Source organism: Notolepis coatsorum, assembly GCF_963971535.1.
Source record: "Notolepis coatsorum genome assembly, chromosome: 7".
In the NCBI taxonomy this organism is placed as follows: domain Eukaryota; kingdom Metazoa; phylum Chordata; class Actinopteri; order Aulopiformes; family Paralepididae; genus Notolepis; species Notolepis coatsorum.
Window position 1 is genome coordinate 19328319 of NC_140171.1, and position 19174 is coordinate 19347492.

Consider the following 19174-nt stretch of genomic DNA (forward strand, 5'->3'; position numbering starts at 1 on the left):
AGACTACTGCTTGACCTTACTCCTAGAACCCACCTCACCCCTGCCCACTTCGACAACCTAGGATGGCTTAGAGTAGACGACAGAGTACAACAACTTGCAATGGGCCTGGTCTACAAGATACACTACACGACCAAGGTACCCATGTACATGTCAAAATACTTCCCAAAGGTCAGTGAATACCACAATCACAACACCAGAGGGAGCTCCACAAATCATGTCAAACCCAGATTCGGCTCAAATAAGGGACTAAACACGTTTCGCAATTATGCCACATCAATGTGGAACGCCCTACCCAAAGCTGTAAAGGAATGTGGATCACTACCCACTTTCAAAACCTCTCTCAAGGGACACCTACGGGAGACTGCAATTCAACACTGGCCCCTGTAAATATCCTAACCCAATCATTCCAACCCCCTCCAATGTACAGTCATTTACCTAGTATGGTTTTGTCAATAGTTCAATGTACAATTGTGTTTGTTTGTACAGTGTCTCCTCCCCCCCCCCCCCTCAATGTACAGTGTTACTTGTTTATACAGTATGCCCCCCGCCCCCCCCCCCCCCCCCAACCACCTCCAATGTAAATTACCCAGTATGGTTGTCAATATCCCAATGTACCCAACCCCCCCCACCCAACCTCCAATGTACAGTTTCTACGTCAAATGTATATACTCCCTTTTCTTGACTCCTTCTGTATCACAAACAGTACTGTATTTGCAAATCTGGTATGTCATAAATGTATAGATGTAGCAGTACTGACTATCTGTATGTCATGTATGTCATATATGTCTATATGAATTGAAAATGGGGGACCCTGATGGAAACAAGACAAACGTCTTTCTCAGGTCTGCATCCCCTTAACAATTGTATGTATTGAGCCGTACTGTATTGTACCCATTCTGCAATCTGTTAAATAAAGTTTTCATTCATTCATTCATTCACACGGTACAGACTGAGTGGACATAGTCTAGCCATAGAAACAGGCCGTCACAGGCAGAACTGGCTGCCCAGAGAGGCCAGGCTGTGTTCACTTTGTCATCAGGGGGATGTTGAGACAGAACCTCACTTCCTACTATACTGTGAGAAATACAAGGATCTAAGAGAAGTTTTCTTTTATAAAATAAATAAAATTGATCCACAGTTTATCCATCTCCCTGATAATCAAAAGCTGTTATATATATGTGGGGAGAAAAGTCAGTGTACAGTATTAGCTGCAAAATATGTAGATGGTTGTCATACAATAAGAGAACAAGCCCTGTAAATACACGTATCTGGGTGGCTACATCTGTAAAATGACTACCCGATTGAATGATTATTTTGTAATTTAATATGTTTCTGTTGATTGTTTTACTTATTGCTAATATTATGGTATGTTTTATTGCTTAATAATATATATGTTATTGTTTGTATATTGGACTTGATTTGGCAATAAGTATGTTGATATTTCATGCCAATAAAGCCTATTTGAATTGAATTGAATTGAATTGAGAGAGAGAGAGAGAGAGAGAGAGAGAGAGAGAGAGAGAGAGAGAGAGAGAGAGAGAGAGAGAGAGAGAGAGAGAGAGAGAGAGCTATCTCTCTTGGCAGAACGCCCAGACCTGGGAGCTGGCTTTCCGCCCAGAATGAGCTATCTTCAGCAGTTTTTGTTTTGAAAATTTGAGAGTCACAGTTATGTGAAAGGGGTCGGGGAGAGGTTTGAAGAGGTTTGAAGAGGTTTGAAGAGATGGAGTAAAATTTTGACCAGAGGTCGAAAACATGCAATTAAAATTGATTAGTCGCGTACTTATAGCCTGTTAAAAGAGGAATCGCCCCAGTGTAAAACACCTCATCAGTCGTGTTCTTTTTAGTCGTCCATCCAGAAAACCAGTTCACACAACCAGCTCACTTTCTCCTCCCGCAGAAACTCTGACGGATATTTATATAACAAGCCCAACGCTTACCTTTTTTTGTCGACAACCGGCAGAATGTCTACGGGAGATTCCAGGAACTGGCCGTATGAAAAGGCCCGGTGGAGCGATCTACAGGTCAAGGGTCACCAAATGTTGTGGCTGAAGGTTGTTTAACACAGCAGGAGACGATATTTCCAATTGTAACAAGTAGGTAATTTATTTAAGAAAAGAAGTTCTTAACAGCAAGAGCTATGGGTCGAGCAGAGGATCACCACAGCTTGAACAAAAAACACTCTTCCCTCAATCCCTTTGCCTGTCCCCTAAATCCCCTCTCAGTCCTGCCCCCCCATGACAGATATGATGACGTATCATATCATGTCAGATCTGACATGACGTACATTAAGATGATACGTAGATTTAACATCGGAGAGAGATAAGAACATTAAGAACATGAAGAGAGATAAACAAGATATGATGTCCACACACGATATGATGTAGAGAGTGAGATGTGTGTGTGTGTGTGTGTGTGTGTGTGTGTATGTGTGTGTGTGTCTGTGTGTGCGTGCGTCTGCGTACAGACGTATGTGTATTGTATGTGTGTATTGTGTCACAGGGAATGTGTGTGTGTGTGTGTGTGTTGGTGTGTATGTCTGTGCGACTGTGTGTGTCTGTGTACGTGTGTGTCCGTGTCTCTGTGTGTGTGTGCTGTGCCTGTGTGAAAGAGAGAAAAGAACAAGATATGAAAGCATACAATGTACGAGATTACCAGCACACAACATGCCGTACTGAAATGTCCATCTGTTCCAAATTGTTTTAAGAACGTCAGCCAGACCGTCTTTCAGCACTGCTAGTTGACCTATATTAAACTAGTCCACCCCATACCCATTTTCCCCAACAGTATACGAGTGAATCAATGAATATACATTATACATACGTTTAAGCAGCAACATCCTGTATTAGCTACTACACAGACCAACAGATCAATGCAATTTTAACAAAGTATATTTTAGGAATAATATATATATATATATATAGGACCTTTTGTAAACTCAAGCACTTTCGAGGTAAAAGTAAAACGCAGTACTTTCAAGTACATTCCAGAACAGTTGACCATTGAAAAAGAAAACTCTTGATTAATCTCAATTTTTCTTATTTTTTTCAGTATTCTGTATGAACAAACCAGACTAAGAAAAAAAGTTATTTGCGATTTATTATACTTTATATTTATAGCACATGCATGAGTTTGGTCTCCTTTGAAATGTAACATGCTTACACAACAAAGAAAAATCATCATGCGACTAAATGCATAAATCTTTTTAACTTTTAATTCTTTCTGTAGTTAATTAATCGAAATTAATGCGATAAAGTCCCAGCCCTAGTAAGAATGTTACCTTTCAAAGGAGACCAGACTCATTCATGTGCTATAAGTATAAAGTATAATAAATCCTAAGATGGCGTTTTAATACTATGCTGCTTAACAACAAGGAATTCATTACACAACTCAAAGAAGCTCTCACAGTATTCCTACGGGAGAATGCAAATGCGGTGCAAGACCCCAGAATAATATGGATGTCGGTAAAGGGTATGATCAAGGATTTCACGGATAGATTTTCCTCCATATTGCGCAAGAATCAATGCACAAAACTGTCTGAACTGGAAACGCTTTACTCAACGTTATTTAATTCTTTAAAATACAACAACTCAACTAGACTAGAAAATCAAGTTAACGTACTAAAAACAGAGATCAATGCAATATACAGACAAAAATCGGAAATGCAAATACGCAGCACAAGACAACAGCAGTACTTCCAAGGTTCTAAACCTAGTCACCTATTAGCCATGCGATTAAGAATTAATGCAACATTTGCAGATATAACTGCCATTAGAAAACAACAAGTACTTGTAACAGACCCCAAAATAATAAACGATACATTCAAAGAATTCTACTCCGACTTATATAATTCAGAAACGACCTTTGATCAAAACAAATTGGACACATATCTTAATCAAATTATTCTCCCTAAACTTTCGGAGGACGACGCTAAACAGTTAGAAGCACCGATCACATTAGAGGAACTCAAGAAGGCCATATCCGAAATGAAAAATGGTAAGGCTCCTGGAAGAGACGGTATCCCATCAGAAATGTACCTTTCTTGTTGGGACATATTTGGACCCTTATTACTAAATATGATCTTATACTCAGTCAAGGAGGGGAGCTTCCATAAACACGACAATATTGCACTCATTTCAGTCCTTCTCAAAAAAGACAAAGACCCCACCGAGTGCGGTAGTTACAGACCTTTAAGCCTCCTCGGAACCGATGTCAAACTGTACTCTAAGGCAGTGGTTCCCAAAGTCGGGGTCGCGACCCAAAGGTGGGCCGCGAGCAGCCACGGATGGGCCGCGAGATGATTTAAAAAAAATAAAATAAAAATAAAAAAAAACATTTTTTTAATTTTTAATTTTTTAATTTTTTAATTTTTTTATTTACTTTTTTTTGTCAGGCCACTGAATTTAGAAGCAGGCCAGGACAGTGTTTCTAGTTGTATTCTAAAATTATATTCTATTGTATTCTAAAATGTGACTATATGGTGTTATATTAACTTAATAAATAAACAAAAACGAAAAATCTACTTATTTCAACGAACATTTCAAACTAAATAGCAGATTATGCACATAAAACGCTGAAAACAACCGAAGCAACAATAGTATTTTAATGAGGCTATTATTATTATCATTATTATTTTGCAACAAGTTAGCCCTCTCATAAATAGCACATATAAATGAATAACTAACTTGAACTAACTTAATAGGATTGAAGTGATATTTGGCTTAAAAAATCGGTCGCCTGGCAAAAAAAAAAAAAAAAAAGCCAGACGATGTGCATTGGGCCGCGGCTCTCTGACGCCTTATTTTCTGGGCCCCGGCCTGAAAAGTTTGGGAACCCCTGCTCTAAGGTATTAGCCATCAGATTGCAAAAGCATATGACGTCTTTAGTTCATCCGGACCAAACTGGCTTCATAAGAGGTCGCCTGATCAATGATAACATAAGACGAATACTGCACGTACTAGATGCAGACAAAGAGGACACCACACCTAAGGCGATGCTGTCCCTGGATGCTATGAAAGCATTTGACAGGCTGGAATGGTCGTTTCTATGGGCAGTATTAGAAAGGATGGGGTTAGGAAAAGGATTCATTGATATGATTAAAGTATTATACAAGGACCCATCGGCCATGATTACAACAGGTACATTCATCTCCGAAATCTTTCCGGTATCACGCTCAGCCAGACAGGGTTGCCCTCTTAGTCCCGGACTATTCGATCTATCATTAGAGCCTTTAGCACAATATATAAGACAATCCCAATACATAGAACCAATCGTAATCAAGGGCACACAACATAAAATGAGTTTATATGTGGACGACGTAATATTGTTCATGCAAAGCCCCAACACCACATTGCCTCATCTACTCAAGTTGATAGAGAACTTTGGTGATTTATCGGGATTTAAAATAAATTGGCCGAAGTCGGCTTTCCTTCCACTTAACACCCATGCAAAAAAAGTAGAGCTGGGCATAGATTAATTTTTTTAATCTAGATTAATCTATCTGCAATTCTGGAATTAATCTAGATTAATCTAGATTAAAATGGCTCAAAAAAAAAAAAAAATGTCTGCCGAAGGTGTTCAAAATAGGTGTGTTCTACCCAAATAATGACCAGAGGAGGAGATTTATCCTCTCCTCTTCATCTGAGGAGTCACTAGCTGTTCTATCTCCTTGTTCAACAGCATGAACATGATGTCTCTTCTTTTTGTAATTTCCAGTGTTTCTTTTAAAACCAGATTTATCGTAATCTTCTGTGCCCTTCCTTTGATGCCATTAACATTGTTACACTGATATTGACAGCTCTCTCCAGTGTCAAATCACTCTCTGTCAGTAGTTTCTTCTGTAAACCTTCATTTCTTAATCCACACACAAACCTGTCTCTCAATGTGTCTTTTAGTGAATCTCTAAATTCACAATGCTGCTGACTGGTTGCTCACACACAGACTGCTGCAGAAGCAGGTTTCTCAACAAATTCAGTGCAAGCTCAGTGTAACAGTTCCATGAATGAATGAATGAAAACGTTATTTAACAGATTGCAGAATGGGTACAATACAGTACGGCTCAATACATACAATTGTTAAGGGGATGCAGACCAGAGAAAGACGTTTGTCTTGTTTACATCCGGGTCCCCCATTTTCATTTATTTGCTCCACATTGTCATTAGCCCCTTTCGTGACTGTGATGCACTGAGTGAATCCACAGTCACTTGCTCCTCAATAGGAAACCAACCTAGATTTACCATGAAGGACTGGTTCTGGCCGAACCGTTCGTTATACAAGAATCACAGAGAAATTACAAAGGTACTCACAGTTGCACGAGGATTTCGGACAGAGATAAGGGATGGTGCGCATGCGCTGTGATCACCCAACGGTGGAAATAATGCCGTTTTGAGCAGTTTATAAAAATTATTTAAAATGTTTATTAGCAACGCAGAGCTTTCAAACCATCCTGTATCTCTGTCTGAAACCCTCGTGCAACTGTGAGCACCTTTGAAACGTCTCTGTGATTCTTGTATAACGAACGGTTCAGCCAGAACCAGTCCTTCATGGTAAATCTAGGTTCGTTTCCTATTGAGGAGCAAGTGACTGTGGATTCACTCCGTGCATCACAGTCACGAAAGGGGCTACATTGTCATCAAACGGTCCAATATTTCCAATAACCCAAGCCATTTCTGTTGTAAACACTCACGATAGGCAGTCGATCCTTCCTTTAGTGTGTAAAGTGGATTTCCTCCTCTTGTAGATGTTTCCCAGTGCCGCCCGTATCCAACGTGAGCTAACATGCTAACTCGCGCCGTTAATAATGTAAACAAAGCTTGCAACGGACTTCTTTTTTCTTGCATTGCGCAGATTCAGACGTCCTCATCGCCGAATTGTGTTATATCCTGAGGACTTCTTAACCTCACCTGTATATAACCTGTATAACAATTACCGGACCACTACTTTCATTATTCTGACTACAGCTCCGGTAGTGCAATCACTTCCTGGTACCACAACTGGGAACTACGGCAAGTATTTAAGGCCAATACAGACCCAACGCTGAGAAAAAGATTAACGGCGTCAATTTTATTATCGCGCGATACTAGTCTCGCGATAACGCAGCACGTTAACGCCGTTAACGGCCCAGCTCTAAAAAAAAGACACAACCCTCCCAGGTGCGATACCCATGGTAAAACATTTTAGATGCTTGGGTGTGGAAATATTTCCCACCATAAGACAAACGGTGAAGCACAATTACACAAAAATACAGAACAAAATCAAAGACGACCTGGACAGGTGGGCAAAACTTAAAAACTCAGTACAGGCAAGGGTATCAATAGTTAAGATGGATGTACTACCAAGAATCAACTTCATCAGCTCAATGCTACCGTTACCCCCTCCAGAGGGCTACTGGAAAAGATTACACTCCTCCACATACAAATTTATTTGGAATAACAAACCACCTCGCATAAAAAGAGCCACCGCACAGAGAAATAAAGCAGACGGTGGCATGGCAGTTCCAGATTTTTTCCAATATTTTAAGGCTTACACATTAAGACCATTGACAATATGGTTTGATCCCCAGGCTTTGGTATCTTGGAGAGAATTGGAAGAAAACATAGTAGCCCCACAGAGACTGAAGGACATAGCACACACTACACTTCCAATCAAGCACTGTGAGCGGAAATTTGGCCCCATAATTACCCATGCAATCCGAACATGGCGGGAAACACAAAAAAAATATCCTAACCCTCAAAAATGGCATAATCACACTCCCATATTCAATAACAATGCACTCTTAATGGAAAAACGTCCTATAAGATTCCCTATATGGGAAGAGCAAGGCATACACTCATTAGGGGATATTTTTAATAACCAGGGCTTTTGTAGTTATGGCGAAATATGCACAAAGTTTAACCTCACCGAGTCTACATGGCTTTTTTGTGTTCCATTAGACATACCAGTTGAACACCACAGATACCACAAATTCTTCTATGAAAGAGAAACATTGGGAGGTTTTGTATCAGGTTTTTATTATCAATTACTAACGTCCTCGTATGAAACCCTTCAACTAGACACTGTCTGGAGGAGGGATATACCAGACCTGGAAAGTGACTTTGATTGGCAAGAAGCATGGGCAAATGTCCGTCTTACATCAAGGAACCCGGACCATCAACAAATCAATCTTAACTATATTCACAGGACATACTTGACTCCTATAAGACTGAACAGAATGGGCCTGAAACAAGACTCAAAATGCTCCCAATGTACAAATGGAGACGAAGGAACATTTATGCACATGTATTGGGACTGCCCACCAGTTAAGGCATTCTGGAAAGATGTGACCCATCAATTATCAAAACTCGTATCTTGGAATATACCAGTACACCCCTCTGTATTGCTTTTGAATGATGTTTTTGAGTTTGCAGTAAATCCACAGCTAAAGAGATTGGTTTTATCGGGTATCACAGTAGCTAAAAAACTGATCGCATCACGCTGGTTTCAACCGGAAAAAATGTGCCGGAAAGTTTGGTCTCTTACATATCTCGATGTGATATATCAAGAAATATCTACAGCAAGAATTCTGGGTCTCAACGAATCCAAAATGTCAATGTGGGTAGAAGTGGTGGAGAGAATAAAAGCTAGCTTATAATGGTAGTGTCTGGTTAGGAGTGAGGGATAATGGAGGTACTATCCAAGGAGGGGTCCGGGAGGGGGGGGTTCGAGCTGGAGCATATGTGTGTAGGGTTTTAGAAAATAGGTATTAGGGGTATATCCTGTATAAGGCATTTGTATAATTGTTAATTTCGCTGGATATACACTGTATACGGTAAAATATTATTATAGACTTTTTTTTTTGTCTTGTTTCTGTACTTGCATGTAGTTTTAGCCACCTTGACTGTTAGTTTCATTATGCATTGTGTGTTGAGTACTGACTTTTAATAATTTCTGTTTTGCAATAATAAAAAAAAAAAAAAAAAGTATAATAAATCACAAATAACTTTTTTTCTTAGTCTGGTTTGTTCATAAAAAAATATAAAATAAGAGAAATTGAGATCAATCAAGAGTTTTTTTCCCCCAATGGTCAACTGTTCTGGAATGTACTTGAAAGTACTGCGTTTTACTTTTACCTCGAAAGTGCTTGAGTAAATGGGACCATTTCTAGCATTTCCAGCTATAGGCTAAAGGCGCAACAACAGATACATAAAAGGGAAGGATTTACTGGTCTGGATTGGCAAAACAAAAAAAGGCCAATCCAGATGTTTCAAGATTTTAGTAGATTATATGTCGAATTTCCGCGCTCCGGTACTCCGGCTGTGGGCGACAGAGACACGCTTTCACGTTCCGGTAATTTCGTCATTGAACCACCTGACCTGAAAACTGTTTACTTTTACTCTTACTATACATGGTATATATTCAGATTTATTGCCTGTATTTATTGTAACATATAATATAACCAATAGGGCATACAGACCATCATCTGCACCTATTAGATTAAAATGTATTGTCATCATACAGCACAAGTACAGTACAATGAAAATAAGTTTGGCATCCAACCAGAGTGCAAATATAACAGTAAAGTGTGATAGTAATATACAATGTACATTGATTAAACTGGATATAAAATATATAAAGCAGTACTACTGCATGTAGTGCTAATATGTACAGTGATACAGGTATACAGACACTAGGGTAGTCATACTGGCCAGCAGCGTAACTAGTAAAAGTAGACAGATATAGATATAGTATCTACAGATATGTAAAAGGATTATGTACAGACAGATGTGGATATATTTATATATATATCTGGTAACACCTGATTGGCCTAAATATAGACTATATACATATATATTCCTTATATATATATATACTGAGCCTGTTGTAGAAGAGTTTTCATTTTGCTGTAATTATGTGCTTCTGTCATTGAGGTGATTCCTCACAAGAGGCTCTCGACAAATGTGCACATTTGAGGTTTGGTTTGTACTACAAGATGGATATCAACTTAAAGGTGCTGTAAGTGGTATTTATTTTGTTAAATAGCAATCTCCAGTAACGGCAAGAAGCCAAAATTACACCTTTTAAAAGGTGTTGTAAGTGGTATTTTCTTTTCAAATAAATGGTCTATGTGTTAAAATTTGGGATGCGCCGATCACGTTTTTGCCACCGATACCGATCACTGATCGTCTATGAGCCATATCGGCCGATACCGATCGATTACCGATAGTTTTTGGTATAAAAAAATATATATATATATATATATATAATAAAACATTTTTTTTAATAAAAAAAATATATTATATAATCATACTTGTAGTTGTATTATCTGCGAGACATCGCCACCACGCAACAAGTCAAAATGCTCGCTATCTGCAAACAGCTCCACTGTCTGTGTGTACTCGAGTAGCCTCCAGCTATGGCCAGGATTCTCCGGCGCTGCAGCTGGACCCTATTGTTATACTGTGCTTTTGTCAAATCACATTCAGCATGCCCTCAGCTCGAATACGCATCGAATCAATGTTATAAGACATTGATATCAGGGGGGAGCTCCAGTAGCTCACCGCATATCTCGGCGCTATTTTCTGCGTCGGGGAAAACCGTGCTGCGTCACGGATCTGGTGGACTCCGAGTTCGATTCCCGGACCCGCCGTCATTTGCCAGAATGTCTTCCCCTGATCTATATCCCGTTTCACCCTGTATCTGTCGGTCATGCTTGACCAGAAAAGCGATAAACGCTAAAAAAAAAAAAAAGACATTGATATCAGGAGCTATCTGTAGCTACTGCTAGCCGGCTAGATAACGTTAAGACAACGCCTCAGTGAACTATTTAGTGGGACATTTCGTTTTGAACAGTGAGCTAACGTGAGCTAACGTGAGCTAACGTGAGCTATCATGCACTACTAGACTATTGCTGGAGCATTTGTTGATATCAGGAGCTATCAGTAGCTAGCCGGCTAGATACCGTTAGACAATGCCTCATGTAAAAGTGAATAGTTGACTGGGTCATTCTGTTTAAACAGTAACGGTAGCTAACGTTAGCTCACGGAGGTCGCATGCACTAGGTTAGAGCAGACTATTGCCCGAGCTTGTTTACACGGGTGCGGGAGGGGCAGGAGGAGGAGGAGGAGCGGCAGTTTGCAGCTCTGTGTGTCTGAGACTGAAGTCAGCGAGTGAGATCTCCGCTAAGAATTGGATCATGTTTTTCGATCGGTTTTCACGATCGGCGAAAATAAAGCATTATCGGAATTCACCGATCTCATATTTATACTGAATATCGGCCGATACCGATCGATCGGAGCATCCCTAGTTAAAATAATAGCTGTACACTCAGCCATCACTGATGGTAGATTGTCTGGTCAGTAACATGGGTCTCCCAGTCTCTTCACTCTGCAGTAAACTATTTTCTGGTATCCCTTCCAACTTTATCCAATCAAGTGAGGGAACCCTAGATATTTTTTACTTATTTCCAGAAATCTTGCCAAGCCAAATTTGCTTACTGCACTGGTCGATTATTTTACTTGTTTCAACCACACATTTGCTTGAAACTAGTTCTTATTTCTTATTTTTGCAGTGTCGAGTTCTCTAGTTGGATAAAGTGGGGACGGGACTCCAGAAAATCAATTTTGTGTTTACTGCAGAGCAGAGGGACTGACCAGACAATCTACTATCAGTGTACAGCTATTATTTTAACACATAGACCACTTATTTTAACAACCAAAAAATACCACTTACAGCTCTTTTTACAGGACCATACCAGTGTAATTTTGACTTATCCGCGTTACTGGAGATCGCTCCTGTCTTTAGCACACGTTGTGTTCATGTTGTATACATTGTGTGTTTCAGCTGATATCCGCTCCCCTTACTAAACACCATTCATTCATTCATTCATTCATTCATTCATTCATTCATTCATTCATTCATTCATTCATTCATTCATTGTGTGCATTTGAGTAGCTGTAGTAGAGTAATACAGACTAATTTGTGAAAATAAAGAATACCGTGATTTTCAGAAGGGTAAATTACCGTATTTCGAGCGTTTCACAAAGCATATTTTCACAGAGCATATTTTCAACCCTTTTCAACATCAGTGGCAGTGTGAAAGGTAGGCTGAGATCTACCAAAACATACACATATTCACACAAAATTCTCTCTGTAACAGCGAAAAGTCAAAATTTGACTAGTATGGTCCCTTAAATCAAAGGTGTTTGGAGGCGACAGTGGCTCAGGAGGTAGAGGAGTCATTTGGTAATCCGGAGGTTTATTCCCGGGCAGCATGTCGATGTGTCCTTGAGCAAGACACTTAACCGGCCCTAACTGCTCCCGGTGAGCAGGTTGGCACCTTGCATGGCTGCCTCTGCCATCGGTGTGTGTGAGTGAATGGGTGAATGTGAGGAACAAATTGTAAAATCGCTTTGGATAAAAGCTCTATATAAATGCACCATTTACCTTAAATCAAAGGTGTTTGGTGGCGTCTGATCTGTTCCTCTTCTCTGTCTAGGCTCCAGTGTTCCCTCTCCATCCTTGCCTTCCTCGTCCAACTTCAGGCCAGCCTTCAATGACTATGGTCCACCTTCCATGGTCTTTGTTCCGGAGGTGTGTGCTTTTTGCTATTACGGCTAGGAGTTGCTTAGCAATGCATATATACAGAGAATTGACTGAATCCATCAAAAAGGTTTTTATGGTGCGGCTGGGTAGCGCAGTGGACTTAAGCACTCGCCTACCACCGCACAGACTCTGGGATCTGATCCAGCTGTCAGCAGGCCGGGTACCTCCGGCTTGGTCACAATTGGCAGTGTTAGCGGGTGGGAAGCCGGTGGGGTATGTGTCCTGTCCAGAGCATGTGAGCGGATCGGAGCGTGAGCGGAGCGAGGAGCGGAGCGGGTGGTTTTGACGTGAGCGACGGAGTGGGTTTTAAAATGGGTCGGTGCGACGTCCGGAGCGAGAGTTCTCCTCCGCTCCAATCCACTCCAGGCGGCTCACAGTGGTTTAACACTGATGTAATATACGTGTAGTACAATGCCAAAGCAACAGATGGCGATGTACAAACATGAAGGCCATTTTCAACCAATGAGAAGGGTGAACCGTCACTCACATCCTGTTAGAAAAAGTATATGACGCCATTGTTGTTGTCGTTAGCTTACATGCTAACGTTAAGCGGGGAGCGCTCGATTCAAGGTGAGCGGTGAGCGAGCGGAGAGCGCCTTGGGGGCGGGGTCAACATGAGCGATTAGCGGAGCGGAACAAGCCGTCTAGAGCGAAGAGCGGATTTCTCGCCCGCGCCGATCCGCTCGCATGCACTGGTCCTGTCCTACTGCCTGTTCAGCAGGGAGGGGATCTGGGGGAAATAGCGTGAACCTCCGCACGCGTTGCGTTCCCCCAGTGAAACTCCTCGCTGTCGGGTGAAAAGAAGCGGCTGGCGACTCCACATGTATCGGAGGAGGCATGTGGTAGTTCTACACCCTCCCCACGCCGACAGTGGGGCAATGCGCGCAGCGACCAGGAAGGGGAAGGGGACTAAATTTGGGATGGGTGAAAAATACAAGAAGCCCAAAAATAAATAGAATAAAATAAAAGGTTTTTATGCTCACTCAAGTTGTTTTTTGTTGCATAGCGATAAATAGGCGATGGAAACCCATTTCTTGAATAAATAATGACGGCGTCTTTGAAGGGAGAAGCTTCAACTGAGCCTCACAACAGAGAACTGTAGGCCCACCTCTCAGAACGGGGCTGTCTTGGATAGAGGACACACTTCAAAGAAACTTGGTCCAAAGTAGAACACCGGAGCACACATCGCAGGAGAGAATAACAATCGTAATAGTAATCATGGTAAACATACCTTTAAACGTGACTTCAACACTTTCAGTGCCCACCACGTGATAACACGTGTTATCAGCCCAATGCCTGAATGCCCACCACGACAATTATCGTTTTATTTTTTTATTAGCGATCTGAATTAGCGATATTTCATCAACCGAGTCTCCCGTTGGTAAACCAGCCCCATCAGGAGCTCAGATGTGAAAAAAGCGCCCCCTATTGTCTCCCAGATGGTAATGCACCCTTTTGGAATGGACTCAATGAAAATGGATGAGAAACGAAAAATCCGGAATCCACATTTTACTTCTCAGGCATGTACCCCGAGCCGATCGGATTCATTGTGGAGCTTCAGAACAGCGTGGAATACATGTGTACAGTATGTAGCGTTGGATCGATAAAAGCGATCGATTTTTGGAATGGCGATCAAGAATTGGAATGATCTTTTTGGAGAACATCTGATCTGAGGTAAGGAATCTATTTTACAAGTCTTGGGATAATCAGAGTTGTATTCGCTGAGATCTCAGCGTTTGCCCTATGTGTGATCTGTCTGTGTGTGCGCGATCGCTTTGAGGAAATCAGAGAATCGATTTTTCAGATCGCCTATATAGCGTGCATACGTACACATATACTATCGATAATTTAGCGTTTATTTGAAAACGATTCATAAATAGGCCGAAACATGACAACGTTTTTGTGTATTCTAGAATATTCCAGAAAAGGGCGATTATCATGGAATATTTATATTTTCCTTGAAAAAGAGGGCTTTTCAAAATGCTATAAAACGGAAATGAACCGATAAAAAAACAATCCGCTTCGACAATGTTGACTGGAAAACGAGTCATTGATAAGCGACGGGCAGATTAGACACATAGCCATAATTTAAAACATAGATTAGGCGTTATTAACGCTAACATTGAAGTGGATGGTGGGCATTCAAGCACTAAATCGTGCGCCCCCTTCTGGCACTGAAAGTGTTAAGCATACCTCATTATGCTCATATGGAAATGTGTTTGTACAGGGAATTGTGATACTGTTATGATCAAGTTTGCATTTAGTTACAACTAGGGATGTTCGATATTGGCTTTTTTACCGATATCCGATATACCGATATTGTCCAACTCTTAATTTCTGATACCGATATATGCAGGGTTCCCCCCCCCTCCAAAAAAACTGAATAATTTCAGGTAATTAACATTACATATCTTTTGTCGTGGAATTAACACAACATTATGCATACTTTTTACAATAAATAAAATAAAAATGTGTTCTTACTTGCTTGCCTGGGTAAATAAAGGTTAAATAAATGTATTTTTTTTTTTTTTTTTGAAAACCGATACCGATAATTTCCGATATTACATTTTGATGCCAATATCGGCCGATAATATCAGACATCCCTAGTTACAACTGCTCTTGTTATATGATGTCTGACCCATTATTCCCCCTCCAAACACACAAACACATGCACAAATTACACACACACACACACACACACACACACACACACACACACACACACGCAGGAGCAGCTTATGAAAGTGTCCCAGGGTCGTGCCTACAGTGTGCTGCTGTCCGTCATCGAGGAAATGAGCCGCGAGATCCGACCCACCTACGCCGGGAGCAAGAGCGCCATGGAGAGGCTACAGCATGGTACTGCAGCCTGACGTGACTCGCGTCAACACTATCGAGAAGAAATACACACTACACTACACACACATAGTTGTTCGTTTTGACAATTTGGTAGATAATAATTTGGTAGATAATGGTAATGGAACGGTACAACTGACCATCACACACCAACCCAGCGGTAACAATATTGATCACAATTCTGTCTGGCGGGTTTATCATGTTGTATTCTGACGGACCCTCCCCCTGTCCTCTAGGTATCACCAAAGCCCGCTTACTGGTCAGGCTCTGTCAGGCGGATACGTTGAGGAGGGCCCTCACATAACCCTTTGGAACGACCCCTTTTTGCCCTCCACCCTTCCCTCTGTAGGAGCCCTCGTTCTCATGATGACGCCCCCTTCTCCTTTGCCCTCTGTATTAGCCCTCGTTCTCATGATGATGCCCTTCTCTTTTGCCCTCCACCCTTCCCTCTGTAGGAGAACCTCGTTCTCATGATGATGCCCTTCTCTTTTGCCCTCCACCCTTCCCTCTGTAGGAGAACCTCGTTCTCATAATGACGCCCCCTTCTATTTTGCCCTCTGTAGGAGCCCTCGTTCTCATGATGACGCCCCCTTCTATTTTGCCCTCTGTAGGAGCCCTCGTTCTCATGATGACGCCCCCTTCTATTTTGCCCTCTGTAGGAGCCCTCGTTCTTGTCCCCTCTCTTTTGCTACCACCCTTTTCAACCCCTTACTTCTCGCTCTTTGCTCTTCTCTCGTTCGCTTCGTATCGGGTCAGCTGAGCTGTGGGTAAAAATGTGCAGTTTCCTCCTGGTTGGATACCTGGGTTTGTGTAATATAGTTTTTTTTTATTTTTATTATTATCATCATAATTTTTGGATCTGATAATGACTTTTGGAATAAAGGATAGTTGATTTTATATTAGACGACGTCGATAGACAAACCGAATCAACCCCTCGAAGCTGCAATACCGAACACCACTTGGTAGCCAAAGGATCCATTCAGCATCGTATTTCCCCTCGTCAATGCAGGCATTTTGAGTAAACCCCAACGCATCGCTGCACCTGCTACTGAGTCTCGCTTTGCTTTCATCGCATCCTGTAGTCGCGACACACAGATGAATTCCTCTCCACCCTTTGAACTCTGTACATCTCAAGTCAGTTTGTTAGTATGGCGATTTTGTAAACCAGATTTTTGCTACCAATTAAATGATAATAAATAAGAAAAGTTTTCAATGAAAGAGAATTTGCGGAATTTATATTTACAAAATGCATGGAGGTTATTGATGAATGAATGAATATTGCATTTATTTAGACATTCAGTGTATAAGTGCTTTGCAATGTAGGGTGGAAATTGCCTCCTTCACCACCTAGGGGCGACAGTGGCTCAGGAGGTAAGGGTCAAGGGGTCGTCAAGGGTCATAATTATGTGTGGCAATAGGAAATTACATTTTATTATTTTTCCATGACTGTTGACATTTTGAATGTGTTTTGTGTCAGGGTTCATACATTTTTCCTAATCATATTCTATCATATACGTAACGTCCATGACCAAGGCCTGTTGATGTTAATGTTCAAATGTTAAATCTTTTGTTGGGCTAGCCTGTCTTGTATTAAGCCAAAATCTGCCCCTGGGCCAGATAACCTGAGGTATATTCATCAACTAAAAGGTGTTGTGTTAGAGCTATTTCAGTACCTGCTTGTTTGTCAAATAGTGCCAGAATCATGTACATTGGCCTCATTCACGAAGCGATATAAGAACAGATGTCCTCTTTATTTTGTTCTTAACTAGCATTTTTTCAAGAGTGGTCGAGAGCACCCAGATACCCAGATAAGAAACTCTTACCCAGATGAGATTCTTTTTTAAAAAGCCTACCATTGTTCAATTGCCCCCAAATACGACTTTAAAAATTGAGAACCTTTCAATAATTATTATTATTATTATTAGGGCTGGGACTTTATCGCATTAATTTCAATTAATTAACTACAGAAAGAATTAAAAGTATAAAAAAAATGTATGCATTTAATCACATGATGATTTTTCTTTATTGTGTAAGAATGTTACCTGTCAAAGGAGACCAGACTCATGCATGTGCTATAAGTATAAAGTATAATAAATCGCAAATTACTTTTTTTCTTAGTCGGCTTTGTTCATAAAAAAAAATAAAAAATACGAGAAATCGAGATCAATCAAGAGTTTTCTTTTTTTAATGGCCAACTGTTCTGGAATGTACTTGAAAGTACTGTGTTTTACTTTTACCTCGAAAGAGCTTGAGTTTACAAAAGGTCCTTTGCGCTATATATATTATTCCTAAAATTGCTGCACTTTGTTAAATTGCATTGATCTGTTGGTCTCTGTAGTAGCTAATACAGGATTTTGCTGCTTAAAGTGGAGATGAAGCAGTGCGATAAATACATATTCATAGCATCACATTAGTATTTAGATAAGCCACAGAAGAAGTCACGTTATAAAAATAAGCAGTTTCTAAGAAAAAACGATTTGTTGTGTACATTTCTGAAGCATTTAGCATTATGGGCGCGGCCATTTTGTTGCTGACGTCATACCGTGGCTTGGGTGTATACACTCTGGTTAGCTGCCTATATTGAATGGGTCAGTCAGCAAATAAAATGTTGCCTACAAAACAACGGGACCGCGGTGGTTCTGTTTGTATTGCTCCTGGCTGTTCAAACTAATTTTACCATGTGAGAGAGAGGAAAGTTGGTTAATTTCCACAAACTACCAGTGAAAAAAACAGTGTTGTTGACATGTTGGCTCGGGCTGCCTGCACCCAGACGGCGCGACCAGCCTGTTGGACAGGGAAGGAGGATCTGCAGCGAACACTTCATTGCCTCGGATTATGTTGTTGGGGTGGGATGTTTGTCCAGAAGACCACTAATCAGCTGAAGCCGGACGCGGTTCCCTCGGTCTTCGACAGACAGACCGGCGTTAGCTCTCGGGGCCCGGCGTTAGCTCTCGCTAGCTAGCGTTAGCAACCGGAGCGTCGCGGAGCATTCAGCCTGCTGGCATTCAGCCTGCTTGTGTAGCCAGCAGGCTGAATGCTCCGCGACGCTGGTTGAAGTGGGTCTAGGTAGCCAGCAGGCTGAATGCTCCGCGACGCTGGTTGAAGTGGGTCTAGGTAGCCAGCAGGTTGAATGCTGGCAATGCGGTTGTTCATTCACCGGCTTCAGTGCGCCGCCCGCGGCTTGACTCGGTTCAGCGTTCACCCTGATGTAAAGTAGCGATTTTTATTGTTTTGTCATGACAACCCAATTACATAATCCAACATATGTGTAAAGAAACAACATATTCCAGTTAACGGAATATTTTTTAATGATTCATTACGGTATAAATTAGGTTAACTGGAGCCAGCGGGGCAATGCGGTTGTTCATTCACCGGCTTCAGTGCGCCGCCCGCGGCTTGACTCGGTTCAGCGTTCACCCTGATGTAAAGTAGCGATTTTTATTGTTTTGTCATGACAACCCAATTACATAATCCAACATATGTGTAAAGAAACAACATATTCCAGTTAACGGAATATTTTTTAATGATTCATTACGGTATAAATTAGGTTAACTGGAGCCAGTTTTTGTCATGACAACCCAATTGCTAACGCTAGCTAGCGAGAGCTAACGCCTGGCCCCGGCTGGTGCCAACTAGCTAGCGATCGCTCCCGAGAGCTAACGCCGGTCTGTCTGTCGAAGACCGAGGGAACCGCGTCCGGCTTCAGCTGATTAGTGGTCTTCTGGACAAACATCCCACCCCAACA

General features: G+C 41.3%; 1 protein-coding gene across 2 annotated transcripts in view; it reads left to right on the forward strand.

The window, feature by feature from the left end:
- Positions 1 to 17756, forward strand: part of LOC311231959 (cyclin-dependent kinase 2-associated protein 2-like) — a 34426-nt gene extending 16670 nt beyond the window's left edge. The window contains exons 3-5 of one of the 2 annotated variants that reach the window (XM_084318602.1): positions 12470 to 12564; positions 15312 to 15432; positions 15666 to 17756. In XM_084318602.1, coding sequence (XP_084174728.1) covers positions 12470 to 12564; positions 15312 to 15432; positions 15666 to 15733 — 284 coding nt within the window. In that variant the 3' untranslated portion in view covers positions 15734 to 17756. Of the gene's footprint in view, positions 1 to 12469; positions 12565 to 15305; positions 15433 to 15665 lie in introns of both variants that reach the window. The other variant, XM_084318601.1, reaches the window with a different exon arrangement.
- Positions 17757 to 19174: the final 1418 nt, after the last annotated feature.